Source organism: Sylvia atricapilla, chromosome 14, assembly GCF_009819655.1.
Source record: "Sylvia atricapilla isolate bSylAtr1 chromosome 14, bSylAtr1.pri, whole genome shotgun sequence".
Lineage (NCBI taxonomy): Eukaryota > Metazoa > Chordata > Aves > Passeriformes > Sylviidae > Sylvia > Sylvia atricapilla.
This window is the reverse complement of record NC_089153.1, coordinates 9,127,866-9,147,696: the sequence shown is the minus strand read 5'-3', so window position 1 is coordinate 9,147,696 and position 19,831 is coordinate 9,127,866. Positions and strand designations below refer to the sequence as shown.

Below are 19,831 nucleotides of genomic sequence, written 5' to 3'. Positions count from 1 at the left end.
TGGGAAAGATTAGGGTCCTTTAAATCTCTGTGTGCTACAAAGACATGGTTACAGATACCACAGTAACCTTTTAACACACTGCCAGTGTGGGAAATTAAAAAAAATATTAAGACAGGCATTAATTAAACACGAGAAGGGATATGTGAGATATCATAGTTCCTGCAGCAGTGTGGGTCTGTGTATCCAAACAAGCACAGAAATCACACTGTAGTGGGATTTTTCTAAAAATGTAGTTTCCTAAAATAAAGGGTAGAAATACAACCTGTTCTTGACAGCCCTGCACTGACAGGTCACGGCCTGGGTCAACATCATCTCCTTAACCCAGTTTAAGTGCCCAGCTCCAATGAGGACAACATGAACCTGAGTAATGCCTCGCTCCTCAGAGCTCTTGGCTTGGATGAATGAGATGCTCCCCTGTGCCTGAACCACACAGAGCTGAGGCCACCAGGGGGTCAGTGTCACCTCCCTGCTCTGGCCACCACCACCATACAATCACTGAACCACAGAATCATCAAAGCTGGAAAAGCCCTACAAGATCATCAAGTCAAACCATCAACCCAGCACTAAACCATGGGCCCAAGAGCCACATCCACATGTCTTTTTAATTCCCTCTAGGAATGGTGATTCCACCACTGCCCTGGGCAGCCTTTCACTGAAAAACTTCTTCCTAATACTCAACCTAACCTTCCCCTGGCAACAGCACAATACTGTTATAGAAAATACTGTTCAAAGACACATGCCCTTGGGATTTGTGGGCAAAGCCAAGTAGGAATGGTTTCCAAAGGTGCAGGGCACCCAAAAGCTTTTCTGAACGACCTGGGCTGGATCCTGCTGATATGTGAGTACCCTCCTCCCTCAATGCCAGCTCAGCTGCCTCCTGAGGACACTTCCTTTGATGCTGTGGGGTGCAGGAGCATTGCATCCCTCTTTCATGCAGGCAAATACACCCAATTCTGCCAGGAGGCTGCTCAGGGCAGTGCTGGCAGTGCAGGGCAGGATGGCAGCACTCTCCTGCTTCCACCTCAGTGCACAGACCTGGCAGCCAGCTCCAGAGCACTGGAGAACATGGGACTGCCCTTTCCAGGACAACCAACCATTGGGAGAGTCCAGCCATATCATTACCCTTCCCTGGGGCCTCCCCAGGCACCCACAGCAGCTGTGGCCTTCCCAGAGCCTTACCCCAAGCAAGGATCCCCATTTTCTTTCTCTAGGTCAGCACCAGGTGACAGCAGTGAGGTGACCAGCCCTGTCCCTTTGGGGTAAGGGCTGGGCACCCAGGAAACAGGGTCAAAATCCTGGCCCATCTCCCTCCTCCTACAAATGGCAAGGAGACAGAGGAGCCTGCACAGCCCTCAGTGTAATTCCTCCCCTCTGCACCGTGCAGATCCCAGGCTCGTGTTTTCCTGCATTAAGTCTTCCCCAAATTCATCCCTTCTGGCTTTTCAGCTGGCATCAGCATAGAAGCTTAAGTTTTAATTTTAAGCCAAATAAGCGCGATTGTATCTATTTCCCTGAAGATAAGGTGCATGGCAGGCTGGATTTGCAATCTCACCACTTCATTTATTTAGTCCTTCTTGGAAAACAGATAAGCTCACCCATCCGACGGCAGCACGCGCCCGCACTTTATCACAGCGACGCCTCTGTCTTTTCATGAAGAACTGGATATGCTCAAATTATTAACTATCAAAGCAGAACACTTTAGAAATGATAGAACAGCACAGAAATTGTAAAGGAAAGCAGATCAGTTGTCTGGAAATCTCCCAACAGCTAATACGCTCAAATTGTAATCTAAATGTCTTTTTGTTTTGAATTGTCTGGGATTAGGGTTGGGAAAAGACTCAATTATTCTACTAAAACTCTTCTGAATTATTTATGAAAACCAAATAAAGGATAAATTGGGCACTGATGAACCGAGGACCTGGCGATGAAGAGAAAGTTGGGTACCAGAAAACAAGCAATTTTCCCTCAATAGGAGTGTTTACTGTTTCTCCCCGGCCGTGGGAGCTGACAGATTGTCTGCTGCCCTGCACTGCTCCCCCCACCACCACCACAGCCCTGGCCAGGAGCTGTCCTTCCCCTTCAGCCCTGGATGGGAGCTGAGTTATTGTCTATCGATCTGCCATTGATGGGAAAGGCCAAACCAAGGCGTTCCTTTATTACCTCTGCTTGCTCAGGAACCTCACGGAGGTTTAGTGATGCTCAGAGATGCATCACACCAGTGCCCAGGGCCAGCCTCTCCCTTTGTTACTGTCAGCTTTAAAGACAGGGAAAAAGACCATGAGATTTCAAAATCAAAAAGGTATTTTTTTCCTTCATATTTCCAAAAGAAATGGACATGGAGTCCACACCAGGGTGGTGTGGTTGCACAGCCTCAGACTCCAAGCAAAGAAAGGAATGAGAAGAAAACTTTCACCTCCCTTGTATCTCACAGGCCAGGAAAGTCTGAACTACCCAATCACACTGCTTTCCCATCCCTGCAGCCCATCACTCTACTGACTCACCAGTAGAGCCAATCCTGGCAGTCCAGCAACATGAGAAGTCACTGGGACACCATAACCATGGTGCTCCCCAATAGTACATCAGTATTTTTGTAATTTCTGTAATTTTCTATTTTGAAGCAAAAGCTGTACTGCTTTTACCTCTCAAAAATTAAAAAAAAAAAAAACAAACCCAAACCCTGAGCTAATTAAATGTAACATCCTATGATGTTCCCTTCCCCATGTGTCAGTTGGATCCAGCCTGGCATTGTAAGGATGTTCCTGTGGGTATGGCAGAAACCTGCACGGCAGGGGTTGGATCTGGCTCCTCCTTCAGCCCCTGGCACCTTGTACATGAGCTGCTCCACCTTAGTGAGGATCTGCTGCTTCTCCCACTGGACACAGCCCTGCAGGCTCTCCCTGTGCCCTGTGACAGCTGTGAGGCATCTCTGGGAGCTCTCCATGAACCAGCATCAATTTGTCCAACACTTGGACAACCTCAGAGAGAAACATGTACCCCTGGGAGATGCCAAGGCACACAATGCCTTGCCACAACAGGAAGGATGATGGACGTGCCATGAGGCACCAGAAATGCTGATCTCCATCCCTCCCTTAGCTAAGGGCTCCCAGGCTGTGCTGCTTTCCAGCACTCCTTCTCTGTCTCTGCCTCCCATCACCATCCAGCCCCTCTGAGAGCCTCTCCACCACTTTTCCATGCAATTCTCACATCAGCTTCTAGGCTCCGTGATTCACTCACAAACCCCTCTTAATGAAGTGGCCGGCAATCTCCCTGCCATTCAGTTCCCACTCCACGTGCTCTGTCAAGGACTCGTTTTTTCCAGTGCCTGCACTGTAGGTCTGAGCCTGCCAAACAGCCCCTTTGCCCCAGATAACCCACCCGGAAACACCCAACGCGGATCCCGAGGTAACAGCTCTCCAGTCGTACGAAACCAGCTCCTGGGCGAGAGCCAAAGAGCCGGATCTGTTTTGGGCTTTAAACTGAAATGAAAAGAAACACTCGTCTAGCACTGGGTTTAATTATCTCTGAAAGCAGCAGCCAGCACAGGGACTGCTGTGCCGGATCCGGCGCAGCCGATCGCGCCCGGCGATCCCCCGGCAAGGGCGCTCGGCTCCCGGCGCCTGCTGCGAGCCAGCCCAGGACAGAACAGCCCCACGGGGACCAGCAGGCCCAGCCCAGCACAGATGGGCTCCAGCAGGACGGCTCCCTGCACACCAGGCGTCCTGAGCTGGCGGGAATTCTGCTACACATCTTCCCCTGCATCTGCACCCTGCTGACTTTGGAGCTTTCAGACCTTGCTCTTGGGCCAGAGGAATAAGCTCAGGCCCTCCTCCTTCAAGTCCCAGGATGGGATGCCTTTTTTTAATATACAGTAACACCTCTGTCCCCAAAAAGTCTTAGCGACAGGAACTCTTTCCAAAGTGCCCCACGCTGTGAAGTGCTGGTATACAATGTAAGAGAACAGAAGCCCAAAATGAAGTGCATGCAGAAAACACAGCACTCACTAGGGTGAGGGCAGGCAGGAGAGGTGGGAAGGGATGGTCACAGCCTGCATCCAAGATCTCACCTTTGAATTCACTCTCTCCATCACCCAACAGGCCTGCAATCCTCCCTGCTGCCCTCACAGCCACAGCAGCCATGTGGTATCTCACGGTGACGACCCTCACACTCCGCACCACACAGAATCTCACAGTGACATCCCTCCACAGCAGGCAGGGACAGTGAGTGGGTGCTCTGAGCGTTGCTCCAAGCAGGGGCAGCAGCAGGTCACCGCAGGCAGGGTGTGGGACTGCTTCCTAATATTGAGACAACAGATTTTCTTCAGGTTTTGGCTCAACACTTTTTTTTCCCTCTGTGACTGCAGTCCTGGCAGCTGACTGCTGCATAACCACAGCCATAACCACCTTCCTCCATCCACACTGGGACCAGGGAACTCTCCAGCTGCTATACTCGCAGGACTCCCTCCTCATTTCCAGCCAGCTCTGTTAGCCCTTCACTCTCTCAAGCATAAAATTGTTTGTTATAGTTCATGAGTCACAAGGATTTTTAGAGAAAGAGAAAACAACGGGAACAATGGGAGCCCTGAGAATAGGTTTTGGTTGTACAAACTGTCTTGATATCAGCTTGAGATGGCACCTCTGTTGGTGCAGCCCTGGCTATCCCACCCCTCTCCCCTCTGGACCTCCCAGTCCTACATTCCTGCTGTTCTATCACATTTTTCCTGCCCTTTACAAAATGAGAGGAGCATTGATACTCGGTAGCAAGGTTTTGAAATGTGGCAATGCAAGGAGTGTGTGTGCAAGGAGGAATTATTTGCCTGTGGGGGAAGAAATTCTGAACTCCCATGTCCATTTGGGAGCCAGCCTCCTATCTCTTCATCTAGTCTTGTTTCCTCTTGAAATGCTGGATGTTAAAGATTCAATGAACAACAGAACTCAAAATAGGAACAAGAAGCATTTTTGTCCAGCCCTTCTCAGCATTCAGAAGACAATGGTTTTAATCTGTTATCCCCATGCTGGCAAGGGAAAACTGACAAAGCCAAACTGCAGTCAAAGCCAAACTGCAGTCAAACCTTTCAACAGAGAAGGATTTTCTCCCCATCCAGCCCCATAAAAGCATGTCCAGTCTTGCTTGGCCACATCCATTAAAGCTCTTCTCAAAGCATGGAAGAGCACAGGAACTACATTCACATTGCACTGGGTCATTATATACCTAATGGAGGAGGAAAAACACATGATCCAATGCTACTACTTGATCCAAAGAACTACTTTTTAGAAGAGAAAAGACTTAAATCCTTGTAAAGAGATATAAAAAGGTGCCTTTCAAAACACGGAAGTAATATCTAAACAAGGCAAGCAGAAAACAATGTAAATTGTATAAATTTGTGGTTTCCCCTTCATCCTGAGCCCTGCCTGCAGCTGCAGTCCCCTCGCCTCCCAAAGGTCTGGAGTGAGGGAGAAGGGCAGTGAGGATGTCCGGTGGGATGAGCAGCACCTGCACAGCACAGCCCAGACTGCGCACAGCTCTTCAGCTGAGAAAGGACAGCTGGAGGGCTGGCAGGCAGGTGCTCTGCACAAAAAAAGCAGGCTTTTGTCCCTACAAAATATACTCCAGCAGTGCAGGTGAGCACTGTGGATGTCAGATAGCTCTGGAGGTGGTGACTAACAGCAGCTCAGGCAGTGACTCAGAGGCAGCATCCAAGGGAGTCCCCGGGCTGCTGATGGCTGGGAGCTGGCAGATAGAACCAGCGACTATCATTACACCCTTGCCTTGTTCTTAGATCCTCTCCTTAGACACTGACAACTGTTCCCTGTCAGGAACAGGAGAGAGGCTTGATGACTGCAGTCAAACCAGCGAGGCTCGTGCTCACATCCCCAGCAGCTCTACAGCCGGGGGCAGGATTGCACTAATGTGCCACTGACAGGAGCAGAAATCTGTCCTTCAGGCATGTCTATTCCCTGCTGCAGATTCAGATCCACAGCAGGCATAACCTGAGAGAGCATTCCCTCCTTCTCGCTCCCAGGGTGGGGAGCACGACCAGCAGCACCTCGCAGGGACCCAGGGAGATGGGTACCAGCCACCACGCTCCATTTGCAGACAAGTTAAGAGACAAACGAGCACTAATGAGATTAATTAAAATCACCAGATTGGTACTGCTATCACTGCAGATGCAAGAAGCCTTTGGCAGCTGCCCACGTTCATCCTCTGCCTTCAGGCAAAGCAGTGCAGCAGAGCCATGCCCAGGGCACCAGCAGCATCAGGTTTCAGCCCCAAAGGCTCTGCTGCCCAGGCAAGGGGCAGGGGAGGACAACTGTCACCTCGGCGAGGGACAGAGCCAAGACAGAGGCCTGGTGCCTGGGACAGTGAGGAAAGAGGCCGGGCAGAGCCCCGTGACAGGCACAGATAAATATAATCGCCCTCCCTGGCAATGGCCCCTCCGCGGATGTTTACAAACAGCTCAGTACTTTTCCATGTTAAGAAGCTTGTTTTTCCAGATGCCTCGTATTGGATGGTTTTTAATGTGTATAGTTAATCCCTTCTCACAGAGTCTTTCATAATAAACATCACCCCCTGACCCGACTAATAACTATGTAACACTAATGCTTTCCATTTTTTTTTATCTCCTGCCCGGGCTGTCAGGAGGAATGCGTGTTTCTCCGGGACAGCAGCTCCCAGAGAAACGGGGACATGACTTGGAGAGGGGCAGGACAGGTTGGTGGGTCCACACACAGGTGAACCCCAGCCCATCCTCCAGCACGGCCATCCCTCAGGACATGCCTGCACCCACTGCAGCTCTTGACAGAGCTACAAGCCATGTGTAAACCTGGAGTTTGAGTTATTGTTTGAAAAGGTGTGTCCAGACCCAAAATGGCTGGGGGTTCAATATCTGCTAATACACACATCCTGCTCTCCCTGTTATTCCCCTGTAGTTTCCATCTTCAGCAGGAAGGACAAAAGAAAAGGTGATTCACTGTTTCATGTGAAGTAGTTTGATAGTGGTGTCGCTTGTGTTTTACATTTCTCAGTACTTGCTCCAACAGGACATGATGCCTGTCCCAGCCTATGCCTGAAATCCCCAGTGCTTGTAGGAGGATGTGCCAAAGCCCACAGTATTTCACAGATGACAAGCAGAAGATCCCACACATGGACCACATGTGTTCATGGGTGCTCACAGGAAGAGAGCTTGGGTCACCCACTGAAACGTTTAGAAGATGCTGTTGGAGAGGAAATTCATATTGGAAGTGACCTCCAAACCATCTCCCTGCACTGCTGCAGGTTCTGGGGTGATACTCTATCCAACCTCTGACAATCTCCTGACCCCTGAGTTTCAGCTGGGCTGATTTCCAGCAGGTCTAGACACCAGCAAGTGCAGGGACAATGCACAGTGAGGGGAGCACAGCTGAGTTCTGGACTGCTCCATCTGCTTGTGTGCCCACCATGCTTTTGTAAAAGATGGTTTGTCAGCTTGAGCATCCTGGCCAAACTCCAGCTTGAGTAATCACACATCGCCTCCCCAAATTCCCCCAGAGTTTCATTTCAGACAAGCCACAGAGGTTCACTTTCAGTCCCAACTGCTGCTAAGCCGGGCATGTTCAGCTTTTACTCCACTTTATTTGTTCCACAGCTACATTTCACTGAGAACCCTCCTCAGGGATAATGGAGCAGTAAGCAGAGGGATAAGCCCTCTGCAGCCATTTGATGTCTCCTCAGGTGCCATGGACTAAGATCTAGTTTTCCCTCCAGCTGTTGTAGAGCTGCAACTTGGATCCAGGTCTTACCATCAAGTCCAGAAGCATTTTCACTAGGAATTTTGGACTTACATTCTGTAACAGTCAGGTAAAATCTTAGATGGCCGATTGAAGTCATTCATAATAAAGACAAAAATGTGTCTGCACCACTGAGGCAGAAAGATGGCCCAGTTCTTAGAAAAAGATTTTACTGGGCAGCAACAGGGTGGCACCTGTGACACCATAGTGACATGTCACATCCTCTCACATCTAACATGAGGCATGTCTGTGGCAGGGACTCCTGACAGCACTAAAGGCCTGTATGGACACAGCAGGCACAGGGATGGGCAGTTATTTCAGAGAGGGGTAACGATGCCACAGGAGGAGCAGATGCCTAAAATACTTCATTTTCCAAAGGAGGATTCAGCTTACAGAAATCTCCCTTGCACCCACAGAGACACATATCTATAGCCAAAACCCAGCATTACGAGTGCTAATATTCAATTTACCAACAGCCTTGCCAGCAGTCAGTAACATCTGCACCCCTGGTTCTTGCTCTCTGGAGTATTTCCAACTAACTCAGCTGGCAGTAACAGCTTTCCAGTCCCTCTCGTTACCCAAGGCACAAGTAACTTCGACTTTTTCAGTCTGTGTCCTTTGCCAACACAGATATATCAATGTGAACCTGTCAGAGCAGTAAGAACCAAGTGCAGCTGTAATTCAGGCAGTGACCACAGGAAAACCTCAAAATCTCTACTCAGCTTGATGCAAGAGGAGGATGTTACAGGGGTTTGTGCTCACCAGGCCACAGTGTCAGGAGAGGTGAAACCAGGAGGGCTTGGGGAGTTCACATGAGCCATGCCAGCTTCATCTGCTTCTAAAATTAGCGCTGTTTGACTCCAGACCCCAGTCCAGAGGGAAGGGAATGTGAGAACAATGTCCCTCTGGCTTTGCTCACGCTGCTGCTGAAATGAAGATGACCACTGCCAAACACTGAGGTTGCTACAACAGCAGCTCATGCCTGGTATAGTTTCCATGGCTAGTGGAAATGTATCCGAGGCACATAAGGAAAACAGGACACAGCACCACCCCTTCCAGCACAGCCCTGGGGACAAACAGCTCCTCCCACCCAAAGCCCAGACCCTGCACTACAGAGCCAGCAGGTGAACCTGGGCAGTGTCCCCAGAATGCTCATACCAGCAAGGGGAAACCCTGCAGCAAGGTCAGACACTGATGGCCTCAGCTTAATGTCCTTGAACCCCGTGACAAGGGGAAACCAACACAGCACAATCTGCAACTCAGCTGTGCTGTCATTTCACAGCTCTCCACGCCTCTCACTTGTTCATGGGGAGGAGTCTCCACATCACCTTCCCCTGCCACCAGTGCTGTGACCTGTGTCATTAATAAAAGGGCACCTAGGAAGGCACCCAAGCCAGGGAATCTTGGCAGGCAGACACTCCAGTATTGCAGGACCTCCCAGTCCCACCAAACTTAACTTCCAACTTAACTCTGTGTTACTTGCCTCAACAGCGACAGAGTGGGCACAAGGACCCTCACCATTCCCCAGAGATGCTCCTGGTGTATCCATCAGCTCCCTCCCCAGGAGAGCTGGGGCTGACACTGCTGCTGGGAGCTGTGGCTCTGCACCACGGGCTCTGGCTGCCCAGGGATGCCCTGTCCTGGACCCGCTGCCCACAGCCAGCCATGGGCACACTGGCTGCCACATCTGGGCAAGTACAGTCCCATGGGAAAAACTCTCCTTTGGGAAAAGCCTAAAAGCCCACGTACCTCAGAGGGCTTCTTCTCCTTCTGCCGTGACCAGGGGGATTTGGTATTCGGAATTTTGGAGCATCTGGAGGTGGAAGTGGTGTGACCTGCAACAAGGCAACAGAGACAGGTTACCTGGGAAAGAGTCAAAGCTTTTCCTTACCTTTGCCACCAGCCCACTGCTCCAGCCTCAACCAACACTATGGGTCAGCACTGAGATGAAATAATACCTTGACATGACTTTTTTTTTGTGCAGTATCATCACCACTGCTGCCACTCCCAAAGGGAAGGGTAGCTAAAGCCTGAAATGTGCAGGAACCACTATATTACTGATCTTGATTTCTAACCTACTTGTGTCATTATCACTTAAATGAAAGTTTAATAGTCGTATTAACACAGTTTAATACAGTCATATTTGTTAACAATAAATAACAAACTGATCATCGGAATTTCTGTATAATAATCATGACAGTTTGGTCTTCTGCACAGCAGGACCCCTCCATGTTCTAGTATATAAAAATGTTTCTGTGATGTTGCAACAAAGTAACTATCAGTAGGCCTACTTAACACTGATTTTATCCTTGGAGGGCTAAATAGGAGGAAACCAGCGGAAGCAACATCCAAACCCCATGGAGCCAGGTACACAGGGATCTCAGGAAGTGCTCTCTGCCCAGGAGCTGAGCCGACTCAGGGATCAGGCTGTGGTACCACTGCACTGGGAAACACCCATTCTTCCACCAGCTCAGCCCAGGTAAACTCCACATGCCTGTTTTTCCTGGCAGGGGAAGAGGCACCAGCTCAACCTGTACTCTTTTACTTGCAGCGCACTTTCTTGTACTTCACAAAATGAAGACCAAATGTGGGGGCATCACCTGTTCCCAAATAACAGCTTGCTTTTCAAGTGTCAGGCCAGATGTTATTAAAGAGGGCTCCACACAGATGAAATTCTTTATAACATTTCAGAGCATAACAGGACAGTGTAGGCAAAGCCCAGAGCAGACATCCCTACACTGCAGCCCATGGACACGCTGCTTTACTCAGCAAGGTGCTCCAAGGACTGCAGCAGCAGCAGCTCCACAGCTTTCATGGAGAGACCAGCCACTGATTTCCACCTTGCCCCTTCTTCTCAAGCTACAGTATGATGCCACAGCTATACAGGCTTGGATAACACACCACAACTACCCTTTCCTGGCAGAGGCACGAAAAAGAAGGTCACCACTCTGTTTACAACTATCCTGCAGGAGAGCATTTGTCAACAGCTTAGATATCACCTGCAGCATAAATATCCAAGCCCCACAGAGATAAGGCCATGTTGTTTAATACCATGATTAAAGATGCCTTACCCCCGAAAGGCAGTGAAGCCAGCGAGCACAGCTCGGCTCCATAAGCCTTTGAGCATCTGGGGATTAGGAGACGGGAAGTTTGGAGCACGGCTTCCAAAACAAACCCCTTTCTGAGATAGAGATGTTTCATTTTACGAGAAGTGAGCGGTGTTGACAGAGCCTGAAACACTTTCTGCAGGCACAGCTCAGCCCCCGGGGCTCCAGCAGGATGGGGGTCCCCGCTGGCAGCCCAGCAGCAGGCTCCCCTCAGCAGTTGTGGTGCTAACTCCACTCACACTGACAATTTTTTTGGCTAAAGCTGTGGGAACAGCAGCCAAGCCCAGCAAGATCAGCCTTTCCATAACCCCCTGTAATCTCTCCATCATCCTGTTAGGAAAAAGCTCAGAAGTTTAGTGTCTTTACTGAAGTCCCTTTCGTTCTTGGATATCCAGCAGCCAGATCCTGTAAAGTGTGGAGAGCAAATTCCCAGCACTGCCCAGATGAAATTACTGTGACATTTGTAAGAAACCAAGAGCAACTAGTAAGTAACTCCGGAGTCCAGACAAGGGATTAGGCTGGTGCCTTGAGGGTACTGAACACCGAGGCACTGCGGTGTGTCTGCAGCAGGTGAAACCCTGGGGTAAGTGGGAGAGGAGAGCACTCTATTTATAGACAAAATTCAGCACATTTGCACATGTTTATTGTTGAACATATGCCTCTGTGCCTTCCTGAACGAGGATGAAGTGAGGTAGATGTTGAAAAGCAAGCATGGGCTTGCAAAGTTTGCTGGCTTGAGCCCTATCCCTTTTCTCACATCACTCTTCAGTTTGCAAGAAGGGAACAATGCGGCTCCAGTTTTACTCTGACTCCAGTAAAAACTTCCCTTTCCCCTGGAACAACCCAAATCAAGAGCAAACTAGTCTCAGGCTGCAGCCCACAGGAAAGGACAACTCATCTACAAAGGGTGTTTGCTGCTTCGTTAGCAGATCTGCAATCAGCAGCTCTCCTCACCCAGACTCCTCACACGAGGGAGACACTCTCATCAGTTAAGAGGAGCCACAGCCAAGTGTTTAAATAAATTGATATCAGCTTGTTGCTGCACTTCTGACAAACCCAGCCCTACACACTATTCATTGTGCTGAGGCTTCCCAGTAAATGCAGTTTCCTCCACTCTTTGTAAAGTAATTATTCAAGCATTTTGACTGCTGGAGGTGAATCTTGTTCAAAGCTTTGAATTAAAAGTCTTACTGTCAGTGGTGTCTGAGTTATCACTGCTGATGGAGTACTTGCGTCGTTTTTCTTCCATCTGTAACAAAAGAAATTGAACATTACACTTCATGTCCAGAGAACCCATCTCAGCACCAAAGCACTGCTGTCTGAATATCTGCAAACCCTTCTACCCCAGCACCAGTCAGTCCTTACCCTCAGGACAGACAACTACCCAGAGGCTAAAAAAAAAACAAAGAGAGAAAACAATTCTCGTGGATTTTTAAAAAAACATTAATTGTCTTTCTACCAGCTTTTCCCACTCCCAGCAGTTACAGTGAGTGCATCTGGATCACTCAGCTTTGCATGGAAATTTGTCTATGCAGGATTTGCATCCAAATGTCTCTTCCTCTGCCAGAGCACTGCCAAGGGAGGAAGCTCCAACAAGGACCAGAGGATGCCCTACCAGGGACTGTGGTGCCATTGGATGGGAGAAAAGACATCCTGTGAACCACCTGCCAGAGCTGCAAAGTTGAGAAGTGTAATGACAGAAGAATGAAACTGCACACTCTCAGTATGTCTGCAGGGGGAAGTACAATCATCCCAAAGCTGAAGAGAACCCCTGTGTACCACAAGCCTGGGGTTTTACCCTCTGACCCATCTTCCCATGGCATCTACTTCTTTTAAGACTCAGGCAGTATCTGTCACACAGGCCAACCCAAAGCACTTCCCATCACTGTGTCCTGCCCTGCTGGGAGCTCCCCCAGGCAGCACTGCCAGCACCAGAGCCCCCAGGGGTGAGCAAGTGGCTTCTCCATCCTTTCAGACCTAAAATCACAGCAGCAGGTACCACTGCACTGATGAGGAGACCCGTTTCAAGCTCAGCTGATTTGCTTCGAGACTTTGAGCAAGCCACAGGAGCGCTTGAAACCAGCAGGTTCTCCTGAACTCGCCCCTCGGGAGCCAAGCACTCAGAACTCAAAGCAGGTGCTTCAGGGAAGGAAAAAAAAAAAAAAAAAAAAAAAAAAAAAGGTACTTTAACTTTTGAGAATCTAGACTTCACCAATGTGGCTGGTGGCTGATCAGCGTGGCCCCCAATACAGGGCTTGGGCTTTTCTGGATGAAAAGGGCTACTTGTGGAGCAGACAACTATCCACCAGGCTGCAAGCCAAAATATATCCACAAAAAACAGTCTTAACCTCATGGAAACCTTCCTGGTACTTTCTGTGGTATTTTCAAAGAATGTGAATGTGTTCATACGTCATACCCACTATTGGTTCCACAAATGGTAAGTGGGAATGATAATGAAACATTGGGTTTGTGTGGTTTGGTTGCAGCAGGTACAAGCAGCACAGACTGGGATAGCAGGCATGACATTTCCCCCCAAACATCAGGAAATGTTCAAGTTAAGCATATAAAAACCCTGTAATAGCTGTATTTTACAATAGAAATGCTATCACAGCATTATAAGGAAAAATACTACAAAATATCCTTAACATTTTAACTATCAGCATTGCGGTAAGGCATTGTCCTGTCAAAATGTGACTTAAAACACTCCCTGAGAATATGGCAATATCAATACTTTTCCCTTGGTGATTCAAGGGAAAACAGATGTTATTAAAGCCTTGTTCCAAGTAGCCATTAGATTTTGCTTGGGGGAAATGAAATTGAAGATAGCTCAAACTGCAGTTTACTTTTAGTGAAAATCCTACCTCAACCTTTTAAACTGGTTCCTACTGGTCTGAAGTGGCAAACAGACACTTGGAGCACAAAGACAGAGCAAGGCTTTTATTAAGAGTTCCTAATCACAGTGATTAAATAAACCAAAGCCATGAGGAGGGAACTAAACACCTGAGCTGAAGCAAAGGAATGCTACTGATAGCCAGTGAGATTTCCCAGGTTTCCCACCTCTGCTTTTACAGCAAGACAGCATCACTGACATCACTCTGCTTCCAAGGCAGGGAAAAGGTTTCCAATCAATGCTCAGCACAGGTAGCAGGAGGTTGCCACTGGTTTTGGCTGATCTGTATGAGGAGATGCACTAATCCCTCTAGCTGAACTTGGTCTCTGCATCCTGTTTTTGTCCTACAGCTGCCTACAGAATTAACACACTCACTACGTAACAAGATTAATTGATATTCACACACAGAAGTGGTTCACATTGCAGGTAAAAATAGTGTCTGTACTCCAGTAAATCATTTTGCCACTGTTTGGCAGGATCCAAGACAGCATCCTCCAAACCAAACCGCATTAAATTTCTGAATGAAATTCTGGCTTGAGCGAAGTAGAGGCATCTCTGAACAGAAGCACTGAAAGGCTGGGCAGGGGATGACACACAAGGTAGTGAGCCTGAAGGGAGCAAAACCTTTTGGGCAAACCCAGGCCATTCCAGAAAATGGTTACATTCCAGGCCATGCTAAGAAGGTGCTGTTTTTTTCAGAGGGACTCATCTTGAGCAGCCAGACAGTAGTAAACCCCATGGCACTTAAGAGAGGAATTTACTGTAGAAGGGTAATTGGGCCATTTCCCCATCTGTATCCCAGAGTTATAAAGTCTGATGGTGGCTGAGCTCCTACCACCCTTTTGGCACCGAGTATGGGGGGTGGGAGGACCCACTGCCCACATCCCTCCCAGGGCCAGAACTCCTGCTCCCAAAAGCTCCCAGGAGCAATTCAGCTGGTGAACTACTGAGCAACTGAAGTCGCCACAAAATCTGGTCTCTGCTCCAAAATTAATCTTTGTTTACATTTAAAGTTAATTTCACCTTTAACTGACCCATTCCCCACATGGCATCATTAATAAAGTCATAAACAAATACCAAAAAAATTTGTAATACTTTGAAAAGGTCACTGTTAGGTCAAACTTGGCCCAAAATCTAGTTTTTACAGAGCCAGAAACCAAGTGAAAGGTTTCTATGTAGGCTTGCTTAAAAAATTCAAACAGAAACAGATGTGGGTTTCTTTTATAAACAAATGAACATCCCCCTGAAGTGTCTGCAACTCAAATCCACAGGCATAGCCCTGGCTAATGCCTGGAAACCAAAAACTGATCTGCCTGCAAACCAACATGTTTAGCATTGCCATTGTTCTAGCTGAGAAAGGCAGATAAATGCTAAACCAAGGATGATGGCCCTTCATCAGCCTAAACAAATGTAAATCACTACATCCTTGGACAAATTAGCACCACCATTGGTGTCAAAATGGGGATGATGGCTTGAGGCTGGCTGGTCCTGCCTCACAGCAGGGAAGGTTGGAGAGGAGCTCTTGGGAATGCAATTTTGCCCTGTTCATGCAACCTGGGAGAGGTGAAGACAGCTACTGCTGGAACACGGAGATGCTTGTGCCCAGACCCTGAGCTCAACTGGGCACAGTGCCAGGGACAGGCACCCGCTGCCATCCACACTAAACCCAAATGCCCCATCCAGCCTTCAGCTAGTACAGAGATCTTTCTCTGCAGACCCCCTCCGCCAGCCCTGTGCTCTGGGAAACCCCCTGATGTTTCCCAGCTCCCCGCAAACTCTTCTTCACATCAAGTCCACGTGCGATTTGGAGATTTTTAGAGGCATCCCAGCACCCTGTGCAGAGGCTGTTTCCACTGTTTCCAAGAACGAAACATTCTGAATTGTGGCAAGCAAATAGAGAAATTCATACGTGCCTGTGCTCCCCACTTCCACAGGGAACAGGCACAGAAACCTGCGTAAGTCGCAGGAATTTAAAAAAAAAAAAAATAAAAAAAAAAAAAAAGGAAAAGGATTTGGTCATCACCTCCTCCCCGCAGGTTGAGGGATGCGCCGCGCTCCGTCCCCGCGCCGTCACCTCTGACGCTGTGAGCAACACCGCCTGAATGATGTGCTCTGTTTGTGAGCTGCAATGAGACTGCAGAAAAACCACTTCCCTGTTTGTTCTCCCGGCCCAGAAATAGGAACACAAACAGAACATAGTGCCCCCAGCGGCACGCACACGGCTCCGGTCACCGACCCCGCGCCGGGGACCCCGTCCCGGTGCCTGTGGCCGCCGGCTGCCACCGAGCCCCGGGGCTGCTCCCGACGCTTCCCCTCAGCGCTTCCCCTCTGCCTCAAATGTGCTTTTCCCTCTGTCTAGGAACACCAGGCAGTTGTTAGAAAGTGTAATAAAAAGGGTGGAGGGCTGGAACGCCCCAGTCTGTAACGCCGTGGGAGGGTTGTCCTCGTCCCATTGCCTTTTCCCACGAGCAAATTCTGGAGCCAAGCACTGCTACAGGAGGCTCTGAGAGAGCAGCAGCATCCCCCAAACTGGCACAGCCCCAATTTCATAGTAACAGAAGAGCAAACTTTTGGACCAAAGGATGCACAGCAGCGGGGCCAACAAGACTCGCAGCAAATCGCGCTGCTCAGCCTCCTACATCTGGGAGGAAGCTTTTCCTAACCTCCCTGGTAGCCGTGCAAAGTGTAAATGCGAAAGGGCAGGATCCTGGTACCTAGAATAACCATTTTCTGGGCAGCAGGAGCCTGCCCCTGCCTGCCGGGGCTCGTCTGTCCCTCGCCTCCTCAACAGGTTGCTGCCAGCCCCAGCTTTCCAGCAAAAGCTCAGGTGCCCAGGTGAGGAGCAAGCCATCCCTCCTCTCCTCCGTATCAACTCTGCTGTCTTGGCTCCCCAGGGCAAAATTTAATCTCATTTCAATTTAAAACAAAACAAGCCCTCGTTTACTTCCTGTGCTTTGCTTTTCTCCCCATCTACAAGGGGATTTTTTTTTTCTTTACTACTCACATTTTTAACTTTACTTGCCTCTTCTGACTCGTTACCTTCTAATTATCCATTTTTTTCTTTGGCAAGCCCAGACAGAGCACAGGTAATCAGAAAGGTTACTGAGGGCACTGGGGCCACCCCTGCCTTCCTGGGGGAAGGTGCAGGCAGGGACACAGGGCATGAGAAGGGACACCGGGTACAGCTCCATGCCCACAGCTGGCTGCCCCATCCTGCAGGTCTCTGGAGCATCAAAAACTCAAGAGGAAATCAACAGGAGCTACAGACATTCCAATCTCCGGGAAAGATGAAAACCCACAGAAAGGTAAAGACTAAGACCTGATCTGAAGGACCACCCAGCCAGCAACTTTCAGAACTTGGGTGTCAAACACTATTAGCAGCCATCAATACTTTAAAAGAATTGCATCTCCTTGCCTACAGACCCCCTAACGGGTACCCTCCATCTTTTCCTCCAAGCCTACATTTTTGAACATCAGCCTCAATTTTCCTAAGAAAAACAAATTTAACCTTCGATTTAACCTTTCTGCAAGCTATTTTTACTCCTATCTCAAGCTTATTTTAACCCCAGTAGCCAATAAATGCTTAAAGGTCAAACACCATTCCTAAAAGCTGGGATCCTTACCCCTGGGGAGAAGGCTGAGATCAGATCATTTTTTTTTTCCCCCAAGCAAAATCTCCTCTTAGAAATGTCCAAGCGGTCGGAAGGTCCTTGCTCAAGCCCTTCAAAACAATTTTCACTGTGGGGGCTGAAAAGGCACTGAGAATTTTCCCCGTGAATGCCACACCATCCTTCTCTTCCCACTCAAAAAGCGCTCAAAACGTATAGGTATGGAGAGAGAGATTTTTTTTTTTTTTCTCCCCTAATTGCGATCGAGGTTGACAATTGAGCAGCCTCCCGCCTTTGCAGCGCTTCCCAAGTTGCAGCTCGCCGCTCCCACCGCGGGCGCGGGGCAGCCGGGGGGCGCTCCCGGCGCCGCATCCTGCCCGGGAAGCGGCTCGGCAGGTGGGGAAGGGGCAGCAGCGCGGCGGGGGCGCCGCCGGCTTCCCCGAAGGATGCAGCGGGGAGCCTGCGGAGGGGGCAGGTGGCCGGGGAGAGGAAGGGGGAGCGGCCCGGAGGGACAAGGGCGCGGAGAGACGCGGGATGTTTCCGAGCGCGGCTGATGCCGCCGGGGGAGGGGGGGGAGCGCGGCGGTGCCTCCGGGCCCCGGCAGCCCCGGGAGCCAGCGGCGCGGCGCGGCGGGGGAAGGCGGCGGGGAAAGCCCCGCGGTGGGGAGGGAAGGGGGGAGGAAGGGGAGGGCAGGCGGGAGCCGGCAGCCGCCACGCCCCCGGGCACCGCCATCCCGGCCCCGCGCAGCGCTCCGCGCCCGCGGCCGCGCCGCTGCCGAGCGCGCCGCCCGCCCCGCGCTGCCGCCCGCCGAGCCGCCGCTGCCCGCCCGAGCCCCGCGGGCCGCCCCGCCGTCCCCTCCTCTCCCGGCGGCCGGGGCAGGGCGCGGGGCCGCTGCCGCAGTCATTAATTCGGGGAATAAAGGGACGAAGCGGCGAACCGAGCCTCGAAAAGTTCTTGTTTACGTCCCCCCGCCGCCTCCCTCCCGCACTTCCAAAGGAGAGTGACCGCCGTGCGCCATCCGCCCCGGGAATGCTGCACATCCCCCGCCCGGCAGCCGGGGGAGGGAGAGAGGAAAAAAATAAATAATAAAAAAGGAGAGAAATACGGCAAAAGCAGGGGGAGCTGCAAAATAACCATCCGCTGCAAACCCAGCCCGCTCCCGCCGCCACCCCGCCGAGCCTTTACCTTGGCCAGGAGTGTCCGCCCGGAGTTGCGCCGGTCTCTGGGGTGACAGGCGGGAGGAGGCGGGGGCGGGGGATGCTCCCGCAGTCCCCGGCCGGGAGAGCCCCCTCGGCGGCTCAATACGGTGTCATCGCCGGGGCCGCGCCGCCCGGGCCCTCCTTAGGAGCGCCCGCCCGGTAACTCCATGGATGCGGCCCCGCTCCCAGCCGAGATGGCCGCTCCGCCGCGGCCGGGCAAGCCCTGCCCGCCTGTTTCTCTTTCTTTTTCACCCCGCACTTCCTCCGGCGCTCCGCGCCCCGCCGCCGCCCGGGCTCCGGCTCCGGCAGGGAGGCGGGGAAGCGACTTTCGGAGCGGGGACGGATAATGGTGGCGGTGCTTCCACCCCCCCCCACCCACCCCCCCCCCCCCCCCGCCTCGGCCGCCCCAAATCTTCAATTTCTTCGCCTTCTCCCCTCCCCGGGCGCCGCGGCAGGGCCAGGTGCGGGCAGCGCGGGTCCCATCGCGGGCCGCGCCGCCGCCGCCGCCGCCCGCCCCGCGTCACCCCCCCCGCCGGCCGCCGGGGCCCCATGGCGCTGCCCGGAGCCCCAGCGCCGCTCGCCCGCAGCCCCGGCGCCCCGCAGCCCGGCCCTGCACACACGCACTCACACTCGCACACACTCACGCTCTCCGCCCCCCCTCAGCCCTCCCGCCCCGCCGCCCGCTCCCCCTCTCCGCGCTGTGCACACGCGTACACGGGCCGGCTTCGCCAACCTTACAGAAAAAAAAAAAAAAAAAAAAAAAAAAAAAAAAAAGGGGGGGGGGAAAGCTTATACTTAAAAAAAAAAAAAAAAAAAAAAAAAAGAAACCAAGGCTTTTGGCGCCATATTAATGACGTACTTAAAATTTGCCATTTCTCCTGCGTCAAAAAGACGGCTCTTGCCCATCGCGGGGCGGGCGGGGGCCGCGGTGCGGAGCTGCTCCCTCCCTCCCGCACCCGCGTAGCGAAGTTCCGCGGGCGCGGGGCGTGGGAAGCGCTGGGGGTGTGCGGGGGGGACACGCGGAGCCTCCGCGGCCGCTCCGGAGGGGCGAGGAGCGGCGGGGCTGGGGATGCGGCCGCAGCAGAAGAGTCCCCCCGAGCCGCGCGTGTGCGTGTATGTGTGTGTTCCCCCCAAAAAACTTCGCAGAGTTTCCGCGCAGAGGTGCGGAGCGGCGCGGCTGCCGCCCAACTCCGCGCGGGATGAGGCTGCTGTGCGCTCCCCAAAGCAGTGTTCTGGGCTCTGGGTGGTTCAGGGCTGCCTGTTG

General features: G+C 51.4%; 1 protein-coding gene across 2 annotated transcripts in view; it reads right to left on the bottom strand.

Moving 5' to 3' along the window:
* JADE2 (jade family PHD finger 2) overlaps window positions 1–19,109 on the bottom strand; it is a 72,634-nt gene extending 53,525 nt beyond the window's left edge. The window contains exons 1-3 of one of the 2 annotated variants that reach the window (XM_066329030.1): window positions 18,554–19,109; window positions 12,062–12,119; window positions 9,513–9,598 (exon numbers count right to left, since the gene is read on the bottom strand). In XM_066329030.1, the coding sequence (XP_066185127.1) occupies window positions 9,513–9,598; window positions 12,062–12,119 (144 nt within the window). In that variant the 5' untranslated portion in view covers window positions 18,554–19,109. The remainder of the gene's footprint in view (window positions 1–9,512; window positions 9,599–12,061; window positions 12,120–18,553) is intronic. The other variant, XM_066329029.1, reaches the window with a different exon arrangement.
* Window positions 19,110–19,831: the final 722 nt, after the last annotated feature.